This window comes from Dendropsophus ebraccatus, chromosome 2, assembly GCF_027789765.1.
Source record: "Dendropsophus ebraccatus isolate aDenEbr1 chromosome 2, aDenEbr1.pat, whole genome shotgun sequence".
NCBI classification, from domain to species: Eukaryota; Metazoa; Chordata; class Amphibia; order Anura; family Hylidae; genus Dendropsophus; species Dendropsophus ebraccatus.
The window spans coordinates 172,181,920-172,205,006 of record NC_091455.1 but is presented as its reverse complement, the minus strand read 5'-3'; the positions used below and the strand labels follow the sequence as shown (position 1 = coordinate 172,205,006).

The window sequence follows — 23,087 nt, the reverse complement described above, 5'->3', positions numbered from 1 at the left end:
AATCTCTGCACAGAAAATTAAAATTTTCAAATTCCTTACACACTTGGCTTTTATTTCTGTGACTCCCCTAAAGGGTTTAAACACTTTCTGGATGTGCTTTTGCAGAGTATGGGGGGTGCAGTTTCTGAAATGGGGTGCTTTGTGGGGCTTTCTAACATACAGGCCCCTCAAATACACTTTAAACCTGAACAGGTCCCTAAAAATATCTGATTTTGAAATTTTACTGAAAATTTGGAAATTTGCTGCTAATGTTTTAAGCTTCCTATTGTCTAAAAAAAATGAAAGATAGTTTAATAAATGCCGCCAACATAAAGTAGACATGTTGCTAATGCTATTTAATATATAATTTATGTGGTATAACCACTTTCTGTATACGCAAAGAAGTTTCAAAGTTGGAAAAATGCATTTTTTCACATTTTTTCACCTTATTTGGGTTTTTTTCATAAAGATTTGTTATGAGTATCGACTCCAATTTACCAGAAATGTAAAGTACAATATGTCACGAGAAAACAATCTCAGAATCAGCCGGATAGGTAAAAGCATCCCGAAGTTATTAATGACTAAAGTGACACTGGTCATATTCATAAAATTTGTCTCTGTCATTAAGGCCATTTCAGGCTCTGTCCTTAAGGGGTTAAGTAAGTTAATGTATTAAATTACTAAAACACATTTTCTTTGTAATCAAGACACTTTCGTTGTTCAATAATTTATTTCTAACGAATCCATCATTTTGCAATTAAATATACTGTTAAAATAAATAGATATATAAATAAATGTATATTTATCTATATATTAATTTTTTGACAGTATATTTAATTGCATAATGATGGATTCGTTAGAATTAAATTATTGAACACCGAAACTGAATTTATTTCCACGAAAATGTGTTTTATTAATTAAATATTAATTAGTACAGGAAGCTCCATAAGCCATTAATTCATATTCCCGGCAATAGAGCATTCTGTACTAATCATCACTTTACTTTAATGAAAACATCAAATGTTTCTTCTAATTATGTTATGACAATAGCATTATTAGAAGAAACATTTAGAATTATATGTGCGCTCAGCTGATTGGCTGAGCGCACATATAATGAGCCGGTCCGCAGTACAGTGACTTCATTGTGCTGCGGACCAGCAAAGAGGACACATCGGGGTGAGTATAGAGCTCTCCCCACCCCCTCCCCTGCACTGCACCCCTCCCAGCAAGGAAGGGGGGTCACTTAACCCCTTCCTTGCTGGGATGGGTGCAGTCTGACATCAGTCTGGCCCCCAGGGGGTTAAGGGGGATGCAATACATCCTCCCTTAACCCCTTGGGGGTCAGACTGTAAGCAGCGATCTGTAAAGATGCTGCATACTGTAAGGAGCACAACACCGCTCACAATGATGGGTGTTGTGCTCCTGTTTGTGTTTTTTTTGTATGTTTCTCCCTTTTTGTTTTTCAGATATCGGTATCCTGGGGATTACGTCGGATTCCATGGACTACATCGATGACCAGCGGTTGTTGTTTTAATTTTTTTAATAAAATGGTCAATGAGGGGTGTGGGGGTGTTTTTATTTGAATAAAAAAATTTTTTAACTTGTGTGTTGTCTTTATTTCTTTACTTTATAGACTTAGTAGTGGAAGCCGTCTAACACAGCTGGCTAACACTAACCCCCTATTATTACCCCAGTACCCAATGCCACCAGGGGTACTGGGAAGAGCCGGGTGCCAGTGGTCCCGGAGCATCAATATTGGCGCTCCTGGACCGAGCGGCAGCAGGCTGGTAAGATTTAGGCTGGGGAGGACCTAAACCAATGGCTCTTCCCACCCTGGTGTTACCAGGCTGCTGTCGTTTGGTTTTTAACCCGGCTGGTTATAAAAATAGGGGGGACCCTATGCGTTTTTTTTTTTAAATAAATAAATAATTTTAAAAAAACGCATAGGGTCCCCCCTATTTTTATAACCAGCCGGGTTAAAAACCAAACGACAGCAGCCTGGTAACACCAGGGTGGGAAGAGCCATTGGTTTAGGCCCTCCCCAGCCTAAATCTTACTAGCCTGCTGCCGCCCGGTCCAGGAGCGCCAATATTGACGCTCCAGGACCACTGGCACCCGGCTCTTCCCAGTACCCCTGGTGGCATTGGGTACTGGGGTAATAATGGGGGGTTAGTGTTAGCCATTTTATACCGGCTAACACTAGGCCCCAACTTAGTAATGGATTCCGTCTATTAGACGGCTTCCACTACTAAGTCTATAAAGTAAAGAAATAAAGACAAGACACAAGTTTAAAAAATGTTTTATTCAAATAAAAACACCCCCACACCCCTCATTGACCATTTTATTAAAAAAATTAAAACAACAACCGCTGGTCATCGACGTAGTCCATGGAATCCGACGTAATCCCCAGGATACCGATATCTGAAAAACAAAAAGGGAGAAACACACAAAAAACACACAAACAGGAGCACAACACCCATCATTGTGAGCGGTGTTGTGCTCCTTACAGTATGCAGCATCTTTACAGATCGCTGCTTACAGTCTGACCCCCAAGGGGTTAAGGGAGGATGTATTGCATCCCCCTTAACCCCCTGGGGGCCAGACTGATGTCAGACTGCACCCATCCCAGCAAGGAAGGGGTTAAGTGACCCCCCTTCCTTGCTGGGAGGGGTGCAGTGCTGGGGAGGGGGTGGGGAGAGCTCTATACTCACCATCCGATGTCCCGATGTTGTCTCTTCGCTGGTCCGCAGCACAATGAAGTCACTGTACTGCGGACCGGCTCATTATACGTGCGCTCAGCCGAACAGCCAATCAGCTGAGCGCACATATAGTTCTAAATGTTTCTTCTAATAATGCTATTGTGATAACATAATTAGAAGAAACATTTGATGTTTTAATTAAAGTAAAGTGATGATTAGTACAGAATGCTCTATTGCCGGGAATATGAATTAATGGCTTATGGAGCTTCCTGTACTAATTAATATTTAATTAATAAAACACATTTTCGTTGAAATAAATACAGTTTCTTTGTTCAATAATTTAATTCTAACGAATCCATCATTGTGCAATTAAATATACTGTCAAAAAATTAATATATATATAAATATACATTTATTTATATATATATATATATATATATATATATTTATTTTAACAGTATATTTAATTGCAAAATGATGGAATAGTTTACATTTAATTATTGAACAATAAAAGGGACTTTATTAGAAAGAAAATGTGTTTTATTATTTTAATAGATTAACCATGAGAGACATCGGCATTAGTGCAGAGGATCGCAAACCCCGGTAATAGCAATTCATGTAAACTGTGTTCCCTGCTTTCCCAGATGCATCCAGAGGTGTTTGCATCACTTTCTTAACATTTTATTTGTTATTTTTAGTTGAACCAGATTTCCAAGTAAATGACCGTATGTTTTGAGCCGCATGTCTATTTTTTCCCACGGCCGGAGTTTCACCCGCACATTTACAGCCGCATAAAAAATACAGCCGCACAGTTACATCGTGTGAACCTAGCCTAAGGGAGAGTTCTTGAACCAGGACAATGGCCTCATTTAAAGGAAATTTTGGGCCCTCATACTAAACAGTTATAGGGGATATTTATCAAGCTGTGTTACAGTGTGTATGTCCTCTATTGCCTGTAGAAACCAATGACAAAGCTGCTTATAAATATTATAATATAAATATTAATATTTAATAAAATTAAAACTGATTTCTTTATTTTTTGTTATAGGCTGCTTGCTAAATATCCCCCATAGTGCTGATCTGTTGTGTGCAAACAAAACAGTTGCAAGCTCTGTCTCCATGTTGCAACTCACCCTGTACATTCCTGGACAGCACTTCAATGTGGGGTCTGACTTTTAACCCCTTAACGACAGCAGGCGTATATTTACACCCTGCGGCCGCCTCGGGGAGTTCAGAGCATGGCAGGGCGGCGACCCCGCTCTGAACCACCACGTTTCCGGGTGCGGCATGTAGCCCGGGCCTGCGGCTATTAGCGGCCACGTTCCGATCGCCGTGCTCGCTAATTAGATAATCGGATGCAGCTGTCAAAGATGACAGCTGCATCCGATTACCTGATGCAGCCATTCCCTGGTGTCTAGTGGCGGAGATCGCCCCCCCGGGACATTGTCCCGGAGGAGCGATCCCTGTGTCTTCAACCGGCGGGGGTCTGCGTTGTAATGGCGCTGATCTCAGCTCGGCACTCAAATGCTTTCGGCTGCAGCATCTCATTGATCTATGCTGTATATCTATGCAGCATAGATCTCAATGAGAGATCAGAGTGCTTATGCTAGAAGTCCCCCAGACGGGCTTCTAGTAAAAGTGTAAAAAAAAAAAAGTGTCATTATTCAAAAAAAGCCCCCTCCCCTAATAAAAGTTTGAATCACTCCCTTTTCCCCATGTTATGCGTAATCGCCCAAAATATTAAATGATCATATTCCTGATGTCGTACGGTAAATGGCGCAAGCGTAAAAAAATCCCAAAGTGCAAAATTGCGTGGTTTTGGTTGCATCAAATCCAGAAAAATTGTAATAAAAAGCGATCAAAAAGTCGCATATGCGCAATCAAGGTACCGATAGAAAGAAAACATCATGGCGCAAAAAATGACACCTCACACAGCCCCATAGACCAAAGGATAAAAGCGCTATAAGCCTGGGAATAGAGCGATTTTAAGGAGCATATATTTGTTAACAATGGTTTGAATTTTTTACAAGCCATCACATTATATAAAAGTTATTAATGTTACATATTGTTTTAATCGTAATGACTTGAGGAACATATATAATAAGTCAGTTTTACCCCCAGGGTGAGCGGGGTAAAAACAAATACCCCCCAAATAAAAACAAACGTTTGTTTTTTTTTTATTTCACCATACATTGAATTTTTTCCTGGTTTTGCAGTGTACTTTATGCAAAAATTCAGCCTGTCATTGCAAAGTACAATTAGTGGCGCAAAAAATAAGGGCTCATGTGGGTCTCTAGGTGAAAAAATGCAAGTGCTATGGCCTTTTAAGCACAAGGAGGAAAAAAACGGAAGTGCAAAAATCAAAATTGGCCCGGTCGTTAAGGAGGTTAATGTAGAAGGAGCCGTTCTCCACTTCACTGATGAGTGGGTGGCCACCAGCCCTCTCCCTCAACCCCTACCTCCCAGCTGGTGAGTGTGGGCCACAGTGCCCTCTACAGTCTAAACAATAAAGTGTTGAGTCCCCCTCTATTGGCTCACTCATCCAAATGCCTTAGCATGGCAAGCGGTCATCCAAGTTATCTTAGAATGTTTCTCACAAAACTTTATATCAGTCCTCTCTAGCTCTATAACATGTCCATTTTCAAGTTCCCTTTAAAGTGGTTTATGTATCGGAGGGTGAATGGGCACTGCCCAGGTGACCAGTCTTCCATGGGGTGCAGAGATGGAAATTGCATACTGGCGCTGGTGCCCAAGACACCATTTGCATGGAGGCCCAGGAGCTTCAAGTTACACCTCTCTGTATACAGACGTCTATTGAATACCCGATTTCTTAATATTTTTGACAGGTAATTTATTTGTCCATACAAATTTATGAAGCTATACAGTAAGAAATAGAGCTGTGGCATGAATGATGTTTTGGCTGACATTTCTACCACCACATTTCACATGTCTGTTCTTAGTAGTGTGAGAGTCAATCAGCTTTTCTTCTTTATCCAGCTCTCACCAGCAGCACAGCAAATGCAGCCCACTCAGACAATACAACCCCCTCAGCCCACGGGAGGCCGACGCAGAAGGGTGGTGGATGAGGATCCAGACGAAAGGCGGCGAAAGTTTCTGGAAAGGAACCGAGCAGCTGCCACCCGGTGCAGACAGAAAAGGAAGGTCTGGGTGATGTCACTGGAAAAGAAAGCAGAGGAACTCACCCAGACAAACATGCAGCTTCAGGTGTGTACTGTAAAGCCTCAGAGAGCCACTGTTTATAGCTCCAGCGTTTTCTCTACCACTCCATCATACACAACCTGCCTGTAAAGCAAGACACATTAGATTAATAATGAAAACACAGACATAATCTGCTCTAAAAAATGATTGAGGTTCTCTTATAAAAACAAGCCATATCCAAGGATGCCAAAGTGAACTTTCTGCATAAGTAAAAGCTTCATTAAGATTTATTGAAATAAGCCCACAGGTCTAGTCTATCCATAACATAACTTTATTTTTCCTTTTTAATATAACATTTATCCAGCGCAAGATATTAAGGATATTGAGGTATTAAACTTTATGTCCCTTTCCTTTAAATTAATTCCTTTCAAAGTAATGTGTAAGAAATTATATTATTGTATGTTATTTCAGTCTGCTAGGATATGGTGACTTATGGAACGCCATTCGGGTTGTTATTTCTAACTCTAACAATTGAAATCCTTAAATAGATTTTACATCTTTTATTTTTCCTTTTTTGTATTTTATTGACAGAAGTGAAGGGTGAAAAATAAAAGTTTTATTAGTATTATGTATTTATAATAGGAATGTCATTTTCGTCCTTTAATTTTTTTTTATCCTGATGGACCAAGCAAGGGAGGGCTTTGGGTCATTGAGAACAGATGCCCTGGAGCTTAAAGAGTATATTCAACTTTTAAATCAATTTTACTGTTTATAAACCTAATTTACACAATTTTTGCAGGTTGTTATTGGAAATAGTCAACCATTTTGGCAATATCCACAACCCTAACACCTTGGGCTCTGTTCACATCTTTATAGTGTGCTTTCCATCAGAGTTTCCAGTATTTTTGACTGTAAATATAGAGCACTGTAAATAAAAAAAAATAAAAAATCTGATTGATTCTATTATAAATCTGGTATAAGGTCCTATCGAGATTCAATATGGTCCATTGAGATTTCAAGGATCTGTTTGAAAAGAACTTTGCATAGCAGTTAACACTTTGTTATGTGAACAGGGCCTTAGATGAGCTTCTTTGCCGCAATGGGGCAGTTAGGGCCCTATTACATAAAAAGATAATCAGAGAGAACGATCAGCCGATTAAACAATCATCAATGATCATTTCTTTAGGTCCAGACCTAAAATCGTCAGGCGTACATCACTATATGTAATTATGATGTGCGGCCAACAACTGATGACTGTAGTATAAAATATGTATTAACTCACCTTACCACGTTCTATGGTGTCCTCTGGCCTTCTCCGGTTTCCTCAGAGGCATTCTCTGGTGTCTGCAGCTTTGCCTTCTGTTTCAGTCTCTGCAATGACAGGCCACGGCCACTCAGCCAATCACTGGCCGAGACAGGCCGCTCGCCGCTCAGCCAATCACTGGCCGAGACTGCGGACAGTTATTGGCTGAGCGCCACAGCCTATCAGTGCAGAGACTGAAACAGAAGGCAGAGCTGCAGTGACCAAGGAATGCATCTGGGAAGGCCCGAGGACATCAGGGAACGTGGTAAGGTGAGTTAATACTTTAATATTTTACACTAAAAGCAAGTGCTGCATGAACATCGCTAGCGACATCCGTGCTGCCCAATAGTCAGCCCGTGTTATTGCTCAGTAAGCGAGCGCAGATTCGCGCTCGTTTACAGTTTAAGATTGAGCCTTGTAATAGGACGCTAAGGGCCCCTTTACACAAACAGATATCCTATTTTTTCCCACTGTCTGTGGTTTAAGATGGGCAAAAGAGACTTTACATTTTTTTGTAGACCAGTCACTAGTATGTTATTGCAAAGTTGAGACTTTTTGTTGCGCTTAAAAATTTTTAGGAACTTGTGACACAGGATCATTTTTTATCAGTTTGTATTAGGTTCCCCTAATAGCTGTATCATTTTTGCTGTAAGACAAAAAATAGCAAAAAGGGAAATCATTAACTGTGACTTCTCACCCTGAAACCCTCAGGGGACGCCATTTGCTTTAAAGAGAGCCCGAGGCTGTACATTATGTCAGTGCACAAAAAGCAAAGACACTATAGGGTGGAGCAATACTGTGCATGGGTTATCAGGAATAAAGGAATTGTGAAATTAAGCTTAATAAACAATAGTGTAACTTGTATGCAGCCACTAGATGTACACATGGCTTCTATTACAAGGGACTTGGTATTAATTCACAAGTTGGCATGTTTGTAGATGTTTAGCTTTTGTTTTAAGGGTTGCAGAGTCACAGTTTACCTGAAGGTTAAAAACACAAAGGCTGGATGGAGTTATATCAACAGTGTGCTGCAGGCGGAGATACTATCTTCACATCTTTTGATTCTAAGTGGTTAAAGGTGAAAGGTTAAAAGCATTAACCATTGCCATATGCACCTGCAAAATGTCTTCATCTAACCACATGAATCCACTAACTAATAGAGGAACAGTCTGCCAAGGGGATGAGAATAGACTGAAAAAGATATTTTACCTGTATCAATGGCCTAACCTTGGCTCTGCTACAAAGCATAACTTCATGGCTAAAGCAAGTGAAATGTAGGCTGAATTTTAATTGCATGTTTATGTACATATCTTATTTTGTCTGGTAGATAATGATGAGTGAATTTATTTGGAGCAAATTGGATTCATTATGAATTAAAAAAAAAAATTCCATATTCGTTAAAATCCAAACTTTCACTGAGCGTCTAGCTATGGTCTGTATGCCTGGGTGAGATACTTGAGCCCTTCAGCCATTACTGAGCATATGGTGACCACTCAGGGTTTTCCTCTGCAGTGATCTAGTGATCACTGTATGGTCACTAAAGGCCAAAGTGGAAGATGCCAGTCTAGGGCTGGTCACAAACTTTGCAGTAAGGACTCCTGTCATTTTGACCTGAGTCCCTGCTCTTTTACAGTAAGCAGTGATAAATTTTGCTTCCTTCTGTCTCTGGCCCAAAGGAGTTATGTGACGATGTGACTGTACATTGCCATTTCGCTCTTTATACTTGCTAGGCTAGTAAGTATTCACTAAGCAGAAGGCATACAATGTATATTTTCATGGCACCCTAGCATACAGAAATTACATAGAGAGCAGGGCTCATCTTAAAGGGAAGAAGCATGTAACCTGCCGATATGTCCCAGTAAGGCACAGGGTGCTGAGGATGAAAGTACGTTTGTTACATTTATCCTCCGCCAAGTTTCCTGTATTTTGGTGCACCGAAACAGCCCATTAGCACAGGCGATAAACTGCTAATATCCTGAAAACAGCGCCAAGGTTGAAGATAAAAAAACTTACCTTCATCCTTCCTCTTTACCCCGTGCCCTATGGGGACACATGAGTAGGTTAGTTTACCTTTAAGCGGTAGAGTATGCTTTTGAGTCCCACAATGTGAGTCCCACATATGTGCGAATATGGCGATTTGTACCAGTGTCCAAATGTGACATGGACCCAGCCTAACACATTTTTGTAGTTTTATAATTATTCTACAAGAAAAAATATCCTATTTATCATTTCATGATGTTAATATATAGGTATATTAAAGGTCTTACCAGAATTGTTCTGGATATCTCAGACAGTTATCATGTGTCGTTGTACGTTGTTACCCATAATTTATTGTGCATTCTTAATGCATACTGTGTTCATTTCCAAACCTTATTATTATGGTACAATCTGACTAATAACGTGTTCCTTTTAGCAAACTGTGAAAACAACAAATAAGGGGATATAAATTTGTAACCTATTCTGCGATTGAAGTGGTTTATATTGTCATTTAACGTAGAGCCTGTATTAGGTTAATGCACGTGTTACTATATACAGAACTGTTGTGGAGTAAATAGGAATGGGCAAATTTATGAATGTATTTACACCAATGGGTGTGTGTGCACAGGATTCATGGGGCTCCTGTTTTTTTTTTTTTTTTTGCTATGAAGTCTTTGTGTTAAAGGGGATTGTATGAGATTGGGGGGGGGGGAAAGGTTCTATTTTTTTTTTTTGTCCATAGATTGTGTCTGGCCTCCATTTGTCCTGGGCAAATAAATGAAAGGAAACACTTAATAGTTTTAAAAAGTGGATTTCAGTAGATGATTAAATTCCAACTTTATTCTCTTCCAGAATGAGGTGTCCATGTTGAAAAATGAGGTAGCACAACTCAAACAGCTATTGCTAACACATAAAGACTGTCCAATAACTGCCATGCAGAAAGAATCACAAGGATACTTGAGTAAGTATTGGATTGTTAAATCATTCCTACAGAATTTTCCATTTATTGCCTGCACCAATTAGAAAATGACATGCTCCAATCTATTACAGAGATATCTCTGACATATGGCATCTGATGGAGAACCATACGACAGCACACAAAATCTTGTTTAAGCAGATGCCTGGTTCCTTTGCATTGAGGTGCTAATTAGAGATGAGCGAACTGGGTTCGGGTTCGAGTCCATCCAAACCCGATCGTTCAGCATTTGATTAGCGGGGGCTGCTGAACTTGGATAAAGCTCTAAGATTGTCTAGAAAACATGGATACAGCCAATGACTATATCCATGTTTTCCACATAGCCTTAGGGCTTTATCCAAGTTCAGCAGCCCCCACTAATCAAATGCCGAAAGTTCGGGTTCGGATCGACTCGAGCATGCTCGAGGTTCGCTCATCTCTAGTGCTAATATAAAGCATTGTGCACGCTGTCTTGCTAGAAGTGTGCATGAGACCTTATTTAAAGGGAACCTGTCAGCTCTATGTCTCAGTCAAAGCTGCAGACATGGAGAGATAAGTGATGGAGAAATAAACAAATCATATCTGACTCTTAGCTGATGGCTGTTTGCAATGTTATAAAATCATGTTTTCCTACTAAGCTCATAGGGGCCATGTGAAGCTACAGTATGCATGCTTTCTTACTTCCCCATTACTCCCTGCTTGGCTTCAAGCACAAAGCCATGCACATCACTCATGCAGAGTATAGCGGCGGAGGGAGGAGGTAAAACATGTAAAAACATGTAAAACATGATTTTAAAACTTTGCAAGCAGCCATTAGGTCAGAGACAAGCATCATTTGTTATATCATATATCTACAGTACATGTCTGCAACTCTTGATATAGACCTCACAGATTACCTCTAATGAATAAGACATGACCACTATATAGCCAGAACAAATCCTTAACCTCAATCTAAATGAGTTAGTCCATAACCCCAGTCTTAATATTAACCAAAACCTTATACTGGAATTAACTCCAAGCTTTAACATGAACCCAATAAAATTCCAAGCCACTGCCTTTCACTACTTATATTACACCTTAATCTAAATAGTGCTTGGCTCCTAATTTAGACCCAATGATGCCTGGTCCAGTGTTGCTATGAGAAGTAGAATCTGCTATGCCTGCAGGGTTCTTCAGATGCATTTACTGCTGCAAAAAAAACCTTGGTGCAGGTAGTGTAAGTGGTGTAACAGGAAGAGACATATGCTGTGGATTGCATGTGGTGTATAGTATTCCAAGGTGATGGGAAAACACTGCAACACTTTTTTCCAAAAATAAAGGTTATTTAGATCACATTTTCCTCTACCCCAAATACTGCATGCACTTGCCTTTCCCAATTCAGTGTAAATTGTAAAAATAAAAATCCACAATGTGAACTGGGATCGTCACTCTATTTACAACCTAGAATAATTGAACTTATAAGAATATGGATACATTTTCACCGCATTTATCACTCTGAGCGCCATATTAAAGTTTACATGTAAATTATTTCTACATGTAAAAGCTTTGGAAAAATATTGCATTACTTAATGGGGTATGCCAAACTAAGGCTATGTTCACACAACGTTTTTTCAGCTCCGTTTACAATTACCTCCGTTATTTTGAGTCTAAAATAACGGGCGTCATTTAGTTGTCTGGCCTCCCCTTAGTACAATGACTGGTGTTTGCACATTATTTTAGTTTGGAGTTCCTAATTGGCCTTTAGATGCGGCTTAATTGAAAAGTCCATTGAGTTTAATAGTAAAAATAGAGAAAGAACGGTGACAAAAGAAAAAACTGTGTGTTAACAACTAATAAGCAGTTAAATCGCGGCAAAAACAGACGTTTTTTTTAAATATCAAAATCAGCCGCCTTTTCTTTCTTTTTTAAGTTGTGTGAACATAGCCTTAGAATGTAATGGTCCTTACTGACCCCACCACATTACTTGAAGCTTGTTGCAGTTCCTCAGTTCTCGAGTGTTCCTATGAATGCTCATTCACCCAATAATCTGCCCATGTAAAAAAAAAAAAAAAAGCCAGAGATCAGCTGACAAGTAAGCAAACACCCACTCGTCATCTGATTATTTGTGCGGCCCTATAAATTATTGTTCTTCACCGCACATCTCTGTGTAAACAGGAGATGTGTGGCTGGTAACAATAAATGTCTAAAGGATAGGTCGTGCCTCGTAAAGCACTGGAGGTGAGCATTGACCCCGCCGATCGGCACTCGTTTGTGACTGTAGGTGGTTGTCAGACCATCTAAAAAGACCCTAAGAACTTGCTTTGAATATTTGTAGACTTTATAATAGGAACTGTAATGCAATCTGATGTAGAAAAATATCTGGATTGTACCGTAGAGGATGAATACCAGATACGTAATGCAATGTCTTTGCAAAGTTTTGTAAACGGAAATTCTCTGCTCCTTTACAGTTTATCGACTCTTCTCAATACCTTGTAGCTGTCAGGGCACAGTTTGGACGTTGTGCCCGTATGTCTCCTGTGATTAAGTTTTTTTTAGAATAAACAACTTTAATCATTAATCCTAACACTGGTAAGCGGGCACAGGGGCAGAGCCCAGCAACATGTATTCTTGCTGCCCCCATGCTCCTCCTAGCCACTTAGGCTTGATCATCACCTGGGAGTGCTGTGAACTTAAAGCAAAGCTTAGCGGTCACAATGTCAGTCAAGTCTGAGTGACAGGCAGGGGGGGCGGAGGCAATGTGACTACATGCTGATGTGGCTCCTTCCCCATGCCTATATAACTGGAAACCAGGAGCAATAATTAAAGTTATTTATTCCAGATACTGTTTCTAAACCATAAAGGAGCTGATTGATTCCCTTTCACATGTAGATAAAATGTACCGTATAAACTTTGAAATAATGTTCAATGGTGGACATACCCTTTAGCAAATTTATTAAAACGGCATAGCCAATTCTTGTTCTTCGCTTTCCATTCAGAAGTTTTTCTACAGCTTGTACCAGGAAACGGGAGCCATGTATCAAAATAAAATCTGCATGAAATTGTATCTTTTTTTGAAATATTGTTAAAAACTCTTGGTTCTGGATTTAAAAAATGGTGCAATCTATTAGTATGGAGGACATTTAATACACCAAATTATCTAACACAATTGCACCATCTCTGTAACTTACCAAGAGTGATACATGAACCGGTGAAGCTTCAGCTCCTAGTGATTCTCTAGAGGACATTGGCTGCATCCCCTTTAGTAGAGTCCATCTTCTCCACAGGAACAGACATGGAAAGGGCTTTGCAGTAAGAGATTATACTACAGGACAGTTTCAGACAGCCGTAATGGACCAACATTTTAGCTTCTGTATTACAATTGCAATACCGACCTCCCATGGTGCTACTGAACAAAACTTGGATGACCATAGCATTCTATGTTGATCTTAGTCTAATTCAGTAGCATTACCGAAGTTCCAAGTATTATGGAGTTATATGGACATAACAATGTGACTACATTACACCCATCTAAGACCAGCTTGCAGCAAGATTTCACTTTGACATCATAAGGTTTTTTTTCTAATTCTTTAATCTGCTTTCCTGCTTCCTGTGCAAGAATGTCAAAGTATGACATCGCAAACAGGTGTCTAACTGCTTAGAGTCGGTGCTCTCCCTGTTCCCTTTGCCTTTTATTGGATGGTGTTCATCATCATACAGATGAATACAAATTTTACTTTGCTAAGTTACTAACAGCGAAAAGTCATCAGATCAGACCTGTGTTCTACTTCATTTAAGATTTATGTGGATGGTTATGTAGAGCTTTATAAATAAATTTGGCGGAGGTACCAAAAGCTTTCCCATTGCATGAACCACAAGCAGTTCACAAACGTACCATCTGTGGTCTGCGTATATATACTTTAAGTTGGTCCATATATCGGTAGTAATATTACAGGCCTAAGATTGAGAGGTCTGGGGGTTTGAAATTAATAAGGGATCTGCATTCTGAGTAACTACTTTTCTATTACATATTATATTCATTATATTTTACAGCTAACCATTGCACAATACATATTTACTTATAAGCATTTTCTTTAAAATCATCTTTTCTGTCAAGTTGATTAAAAAATGTATTGAGCTGTATCTTTACTTTATGTCTTTCTATGACAGCTTGGTGACAACCATTATAATGAACATTACAGCTCCTACAGTGGTTGTCACACAACTTTTTCAGAGTTCTGATTGGTAAATAAGCCTATCTGTGCTATGTAAATAAGCCCTGTTTTTGTTTACGTTAAAACAAAGCATTTAAAAACAGATCCGTTAGACAGCAAAAATGTAGTGTGAACCCAGCCTTAGGCCTCATTCTCACATTCTGCGTGCAGTTCACATATGGATGGACTTCGGAATTCATTATGATGTTATGATCTCAAAAATAGTTAAAAGAGAAATCCAGCTTCTCCAGCACTAGATCGTTGCTCCGGGACCCTCACTGGGCTCTAGGATATCCAGCAGAACCCGGCCGATGGTCTGGCTGCTCAGCCAGTAAGTGATTGGGGCGGGACGCCGCTGTAGTCACTGATCAGCTGGGTGTACAATCCATTAGCCAGGACTGGCATTTTCCCCTAGAGTCGTCATCACAACTCATAGGTTCCCGGAGCCGGTCAGGCAAAGCATCACGGGGAGAGGTAAGCAATACTTGTTATTTTCTCCCCTGCTGCCTTTGTGATCTTCGATATGCCCAGCCTTCTTCTTTATATCTTCGCACTACTGTACTGACTCAGCCATGTCAGTACAGTAGCACAGAGATTTAATGAATAATGATGCTGTGAGTTCCAAAGTCTGTTCCTTTGCACATCGTCCGCATATACGGACAGTGCAAGAAAGGTGTGAATGTAGCCTTACATACAGGGCAGACTGTGCATAGAGCCTGTACAGAGTTCCTGCTTCTCTACACTGTCAAGCTTTAGGCACACTATGTGACATAGTAGGGTTCTCTAATGATAAAGATATTATGGTTCCGTACAACTTGGAGTTGTAATATGGTAGTGTGCATTGATCCAAAAATTGTCCAAAAAGTGGAGAAATAGCAGCAGCTGCAGGAAATGTGCTAAAAAAGGAAGCATTAACCAAGCATTACCTACCTGTCAAAGGAGTACAAATGTCTGATTGATGTAGGTCCCACCTCTGAGACTACAGATTGAGGGATCACCCCTTCCCCCCACTTTTGGCCTGTTTGCAGCCATAGAAGCTTTAAACAGCCAAGCTGTTTTATGGAATTCGTAATTCAAAATTCATATCAAGATATGTGTAGTCCTTAGAGGTGAGATCCACACCTATCAGATATTTATGGCATATCACATCATGCTATATACTCCCTGCCACTTAGGGGATGATGCTTTGGTTGGCCTTTATTTTACTGGAGCAATAACATGAAGCATAACAATTATTGGACACAGTGATGACATGCCACAGTATCACCACTAAGGTTAGTGAATGGCCGCAGCAATGATCACATGCATATATAGTACATTGTTGCTCCAGGCAAATAAAGACTGACAGGGACAGCTGTAGTATCAGCACGGGAGCGGAAAAAGATTTACAGGTATTTTTTTTTCCATATAACATTTTGCTGCGGCTACTGCCATTACTTCAGTTCTCAGTCAACCCCTTTAATTAGGACTCTGGAAAAATTGGTGACAACTCTGATGGCGGTATAAAGTTGGCCGTATTTACTGCCAGTTGGTGATTATACTGTATGGCATACTGAGCTGTTCCAGCCATCAGCATGTTATAGTGATTGTTATACTGGGCTTTTTAGTTTTATATTTGATTTGTATCAGCTTTACTACCAGCAAAGTGTTCTGTAATAGCTCTTGTCTGTTAGTAATACCTTTCTGGAATACCTCCTGGTGTGTGTATGTAAGTCTTATGACTACATAATGGCTTTCACACGTATATTAGCGCAGTAGTTTTCCAATCACATTTTTTTTTTCTAACCCTGGATTGTATGATGTCATCTTTGGCCTTCTTGCAAGCTTTATTTAAGGTAACAAGCAAAGGTGCAGGAGAGCTGCTTAAAGCATTTAAAATGAATTTTCCATTTTATGCAGGATGAGTACTGCTACTCAAAAGCTGCCCAGTGCATGGTAAGTTCAGTTTATTTTAAAGATACAGCACATGTCCTTTATAAAGCCTTGGTCTGATTGCTTTCATACCCGTTATAGGCAATGTTGTGACTACACAGAACTTAAAACTATAACAGATACATTAACCCTTCATTGTGGAGGCCCTGGTCTGTCCTGTATTACACAGATTTCCAATTTATGTAATGTAATTCTCAGCAAATGTAAAAAAAAAAAACAGTGCAGCACTCACCGAGGCTTTTGTTTGTCAGTATCTATAACTAAAATAAATATCAAATCTGCCTTGGACTGAGTGAGTGCCACACTGCATTTTTTTAATATCTGCTTAAAGTTGTACACTTGGGACATGATTACTTTAATGCTGAGCACCACAACCTGAGAATCAGGATCTGTTTAACCATGGCTTGTTTCCCTATTGAGAAAACTGCATGCGTGTGAATAGTGCCAAAGTTGTTGTTTCTCTGTATTTTCCCCCCTAATTTTTTTGTTTATTTTTATTTTCCCCAATGGTGGCACTTGAACAATTGAACACTCAACACCAAATTTTGTCGATCACTTGAAGTCACAGGAGTGGGACAATTTGGGATCTAATTATTGTCAATGTAGCCTTCTAAGATGTAGAAATTTTCTAAAAAAGGGGAGGCCCTTAAAAATCTAAAAATGTGAACAGCCTTCTTCCTGGAAGATAGGACTTAAAAGGGTTGTTGGCTTAAATCATCAGAATGGAAACCCGAGCGCTCCCAATGAATTATCACACATGTGCAATGGGAGACTCTGGTACCCATTCTCAAGAACACTGGGGCCCCATTAGGGTCAATTAGGTAATCATCCCCTATCATGTCGATAGGAGTTAATTTTGGAAGATAGCAAAACCCCTTTATTATAGGAAATTAGCTTTTCGTTTGGTGACTCCATCAATTAAATTGTTTAGAGAGCTTCTGCAATGAGCATCTCTGCAGGACCAACATATCTTTGCTTTACATGGACCATGCACTGATTTTACTTAGCATCATGCAATGCTTCATTCCCCTTTGTGGTGGCACTGCCAGGAAATTAAATACTTATGTCCCGCTTCTCCCACAGATAACAGCTGATCACTGGGGGCTCCGTCAATAGTCTTTGATATCCAAACTGGACAACCCCTTTAATAGCAAAAGTCCAGAGCAAATCCACAATGAAATCCATAGTGAAATTTGCATTCGATAATTGCAGATTTTACAGTGGATTTGTGTTGGATTCTGGCAGCCATAGTGGCATTGCTCCATCATGTCTATACATGAATGTATTGTAATTTTGTGTCCATTCATAAAAGAAGTGATAAATCTGCATTAGTCTGTAGTGATAGCAATAAGATGGATATTGTCAGAATAGGAAAGTAATGTTAGTAGAAGGAACTCTAAGACCTACTGTACAATCTACAAATCCATGGACTATGTATATGTTGTTGTTTTATACGTGTTATCTATTATACAGTATGCTGTTATATAAATCAAATGAAACAACATATGTACTGTATATAAAGAAAGTCTAGTATGCATAATGGGGGATACATATAAATTATGAATCACGTATATCATTTACCATGAATGGACTATAACTTTTGGGAGCATTTTTTGAGTTTTGAGGGAAGGTCCCTTCACTTAAACAAACTAAGGCCTCTTTCACACTTTCCATAGGCTGTCAGCAATTGTGGACAGCACTGCGGACCCATTCATTTAAATGGACCCATTTACACATCTGTTTTGCACACAAAAAAAGGGGGGTCCTAATACGAATTATAGCACAATTCACTATTCTCTACTGAATAGGTCCATGCATTGCGGACACAGATGCACTTCCTCTAGAGGTCCACAGCTACAGACAGCTTACAGAACATGTAAATGTAGCCCAAGGGATGATTCACAGCTCAGTCTGGGTCCATTGGTACGGCACTAGAAACAGTTACTAAATTGTATTCTGCATAGACGTTTTTATAGTCATACAGAGAGGACTTTTGTGTCTTCTGCTTTTTTTATTACTACCCTATACTCTGTAGGAATCACTTGCAAGGATAATATCTATCATTATAGAGATTAGGAATAGTTAAGTAATTGAGCAAACTGCTTGCAGTCTTCTCCCCATGCAGGTGTACTCTGAATATAATAAGCAGGTTTAGCAGCTGTTAATGTTGGTGTCTACAATGCACCATGTGGATTATTATATATTGTATAACACCTTCCATGATTAAGTGTGTCTCTAAAATATCCTGACACAGCTTATATGAGATACAACGAAAACTCCCGAATACCTATATATAAATATTTTTAAATACAAATAGTAATGTGCTGCGGACACAAAACATGGTATAACAATGGCAACATGAAAAATGACCATAATGAGTCAAAAAGTCAACCAGTCAATAAAAACAAATATCCTAACAGACCTCTTTGAGGTTGAGCTCTAGAATCAAACACTTAAAACTTGTGATTTTCATCTGCCTAGATTGACTCCCATCACTTTTTAAATGATTATGGAAATGTAGTTTTGTAGTTAAAGTGTACCCCAATCTATAACTAAATTTTAGTATGTGATGACACTTGCCAATATTACTGTGCCCCCATTCAGTAAAAAGCCACATTGGGCAACACTGCTGCATTAGTGCCTATCTGTCTTCTAGGCTTCTTACCCAGCAGAAATCTTAAAGGGAAATTATTAGCAGGTTAGAAGTATCTAACCTGCGGCTATGTCCCTATAGAGCACAGAGTGCTGAGGATGGAGGTAATTTTATTACCTTGTTCCTCTGTGCTGTTTTTGGGGAACTTTCTCGTTTATGAGATATGTAAATGAGGTGGTTTGGTGCTCTGAGTATCATTTGTCGCTCTGCAGTGATAAGTGCCAGAGAGATGTCACTATAGAGCGCCAACAAGGATGGTAGCATAATTTTCGTTCTTCAGACCATATACAGTACTAATCCAACATAGTCACGGGCAAACTATGCATTTTGTCACTGAAAGGTCACATTTTTTTCTGGTTGCAGTTGTTTTTCCTTTTTTTTTGTCCCCATTTAGCTGCCCAGGCAGCCACGGAAACTTCTTCCAAATATGTGTTGCCTCTTCAGAGTAGTCTTCTTTAGCAGGAGGTTCCCATCCTCTAAACTGAGACAAACTCCCTTACAGTCCCACACACAACACCCTGAGAATATAATACCCGTACACACTGTGCCCCTGTAAACCAAAACTGCTACCCACTGCCCCCTTAGCAAGTAAAGCGATCACACATTGCCATCCCCTGTAAATAATACTGCCACACACTGTTCCCTCTATATGTAATGTATAGCTACATTCTGAATATAATACTTCCACATACTGCACCCCTTGAAATAAAACTGCCATGATTTGTGCCATGATTTGTGCCACACCATAATAAAAGTGATGTTGGTCTTTTGTCTGAGCCTGGCTCCTGTAAACAATAAAGGTGGCACACTGACATAGTGGCGCTTCTCTATAACATAGATACAATCGAATCCTGGGGAAATCTGGTTGGGTTCCTGATTTTGGAGAATCGCTGGATCCCATCCCTGCATATGTATTAAGACATACAGGTTCAGGGTTTAGCCCTATGCATGAGCCTTAAAGGATAATTGACACAATAGAGAACAGTGCAAAACGGTGTTGATCTGTAGCTGCCACCAGAAGATTGTATCTCCCTGGATACGTCCCACGCTGGCCAAGTTCTAATTAATTGGGCCCGTACACGGAACTTGGCCAGCATGGGCAACACAATCTTGCACTGTTCTGCATTATTCTCCATTGTGACAGCCACCATATGGTTGTTTTTGCCTCTGGTCTCAGTCTCGGTCCTTTTAAAGGGATACTCGGAAGAAAGAAAGAAAGAAAGAAAAAAAAAAAAAAAAAAATATATATATATATATATATATATATATATATAATTTTATTATTTTTTTATTTTATTTATTTTTTTTCTCCAAATCAACTGGTACCAAAAAGTTATTTATGTCTTCCAGTACTTAGCTGCTGTATGTCCTGCAGGAAGTGGTGTATTCTTTTCAGTCTGACACTGTGTTCTCTACTGCCACCTCTGTTTGTGTCAGGAACTGACCTGATGAGTAGCAAATCCCCATAGAAAACCTCTATTGCTTTGGACAGTTTCTGTCATAGACAGAGGTGGCAGCAGGAAGCACCGTGTCTGAATAGAAAAATACACCACTTCCTGCAGAACATGCAGCAGCTGATAAGTACTGAAGGACTAAATTGTTATAAATAATGAAGTTGTCTTATATATCATACATGACATTCTAGTATAACAAAGTGTTCTGCCAATGTCTTACCCAGGTCCTGAGAACAGTCCACCCGAGAGCCCAGTTCCTGCCTGCTCCCAGCAGCAAGTGATCCAGCATAACACCATCACAACTTCCTCTTCCGTCAGTGATATGGTTGGAAGCTCCTCTCTAAATCCTCTTGCCAACCACAGAACAGACATAAATCCCATTCTCTGAAACAATGGGTTCAAGAACTGCCTTTGGGAGTTTGGTATTAAATCAGATCTTCCATTTTTATGAACTTTTTTCAACTTTATTTGAAACCTGGAAGTCTCTTCAGTCATTGAAAGACCATACCTACCCCTTTTTTTATAGTATTTGTTGTTTTGTCTTTTTTTTTGTCTAAGAAAAGGGATTTATAATATTATTATTGTGCAGTTTTGGGAAACGTGATGCTTTCTCAGTGTTCTGGTACAACGTATTAGTTTATGAACTGCTGCATTTATGTACAGAGCTACATTTTATTTTATTATTGAGTTTTTGCTTTTTTTTCCCCATTCATCTACACAGTGGCCTGAAACATTTATACTTTAACAATCTACGACTATAAGGCTATGTTCACACACAGCATTTTTGTCAGTCTTTTTTAGTTTTTTTTAAACCAAAATCAGGTGTGGGTTGAAAACAAAATCGTTCCTGTATAATTTTGCCCTGTCAGTTCCACTCCTCATTTTGGTTGAAAAAATAGTGACCAAAAGACAAAAATACTATGTGTGAACAGCCTAAAAAAAAGGTTAACAGCCATTTCTGCTCGAAGACCAAATTTAGGGGGTTTCGTCGAGGTAATAATACCATTACAATGATCAGGGTGCAAATAGCCATTTTCTGGGAGGGATCCAATATTGGAGACCACAAAATGGCTGCTTCCACTTTCTGCAGGTAATGGAACCCCCTTTACATGTAGCATTATAATAGCGATTACAGCATGAACTGTTACATTTCCGGCGACCTATTCTATACATTTCAGAATTATTATTATTATTCACAATTTTTGCTAATAAAGAAGTATAGATAATGTTTATCTATGTAAAATAATGGGCCTCATGTATCCAAAGAGCATTACAGGAAATGTGTCCTTGTTGATCATAGCAACCAAAGTCTGTGTTTCCAGGACAATTTAGATGATTGGTTGGTATGAGGAGCCGGGCATCTTTACTACTGAGTCTTTATACATGAGGCCCATTGGGGCAAATTTATCAAGAGCAACATTGGTTTATGAGGCCCAGGCCCAGAGGGAAATTGATGTTTTACCTGATCCCATTCAGACAGTTCAAACTATCTGGCGCTTCAATCTAGACGCTGGACATGAAGGAAGGACGCATCTTGCAGCGTTCTGGTAAAATAAAAAGGACTGCTTGATGTATGTGACCCTGGTTTACACTATGGGGCAGATTTATTAAACTGGTGTAAGGGTATGTGCACACTGAGGAATTCTCGAGGAATTGTAGAAGAAAGTTTTCTGCTTGAAATTCTTAGCCTATTCAGCACTGACTGACAGAATAGGAGCAGAATTTGAGTAGAAATTGAGCAGAATTCAAGCGGAATTTGAGCAGAATGCAAGCAGAATTCAAGCCCCCATTGACTTCTATAAGATTCCTCTAGCAGAATCTGCCCAAAGAATTGACATGTCAATTCTTTGGACAGAAAGCAGATCTGAGGCAGAAAATTCTGCTCTGAAATTCTGCAGTGTGAACAACAGAACGGAAATCCCATTTAACACAATAGGACATTGCTCTGTTCATATTTTACGGGAGGAATTTCAAGCTGAAATAAGGGCCAGTTCACACTGAGTAAACATGGCGTAATTACGCTGTGGACCTCTCCGCCACGGAATCCCGCCATGCTCAGTGTGCTGCTGTAAGTGAATGAGGGGGCGTGCGCTAGTCGCTGCCGCCGCTCTCCGCTCAAAGAAGTAGCATATTACTTCTTTGAGAGGAGAGGAAATGGAGGAGCGTGCGCCCTCTCATTCACTTACAGTGGGACACTGAGCACGGCGGGATTCCGCGGCGGACCTCTCCGTGTTTACTCAGTGTGAACTGGCCCTAAGAGTGGATTCCTTTCTAAGAATACAGTATGTGAGGAAAGAAAAGTGGAATCTGATTGGCTCCTAGGGGCAACTAAGACAATTCTACTTTACACCAGTTTGACAAATCCCCCACTTTGTTCCCACAATGTCTCTTTTAGGAAAAAAAAAGTCTGCTAATAATGATCATGACCATTATTTACGGCCACTATTATAAAATAACAGCCATTATTTAAAAAGCAACGTCCATTATTTTACCTAAAACAACATTGTGGGAACATTGTGTTTCATCTAAAAGAGCAAAGACAAATAAAATATGCAAAAATTAGGAAAAGTTTTCCTACTTTCCTTGAGACTATGTTCATACTCAGTAAAATAATTTCATGTGAAAATAAAACAATGTGCGAACAGGTAAAAGAAAAACAGCCATTTTTTTAGCAGTAGCAGGTCACGAATAATGAGTATGTTCACTGTTTTGCTGGTCGTAATCAATTACGGCCATTATGCTATACTATGTGTGTGCTGGCGACAAATTTCCCTTTGACTTCAATG

At 39.6% G+C, this 23,087-nt stretch overlaps 1 protein-coding gene across 6 annotated transcripts in view; it reads left to right on the top strand.

The window, feature by feature from the left end:
- Positions 1-22,369, top strand: part of CREB5 (cAMP responsive element binding protein 5) — a 382,280-nt gene extending 359,911 nt beyond the window's left edge. For 3 of the 6 annotated variants that reach the window (XM_069958733.1, XM_069958738.1, XM_069958739.1), the window contains 3 exons: positions 5,676-5,903; positions 9,970-10,078; positions 20,526-22,368. In XM_069958733.1, the coding sequence (XP_069814834.1) occupies positions 5,676-5,903; positions 9,970-10,078; positions 20,526-20,689 (501 nt within the window). In that variant the 3' untranslated portion in view covers positions 20,690-22,368. Of the gene's footprint in view, positions 1-5,675; positions 5,904-9,969; positions 10,079-16,161; positions 16,198-20,525 lie in introns of all 6 variants that reach the window. The other 3 variants (XM_069958734.1, XM_069958736.1, XM_069958735.1) reach the window with 2 other exon arrangements.
- The last annotated feature ends 718 nt before the right edge of the window (positions 22,370-23,087 follow it).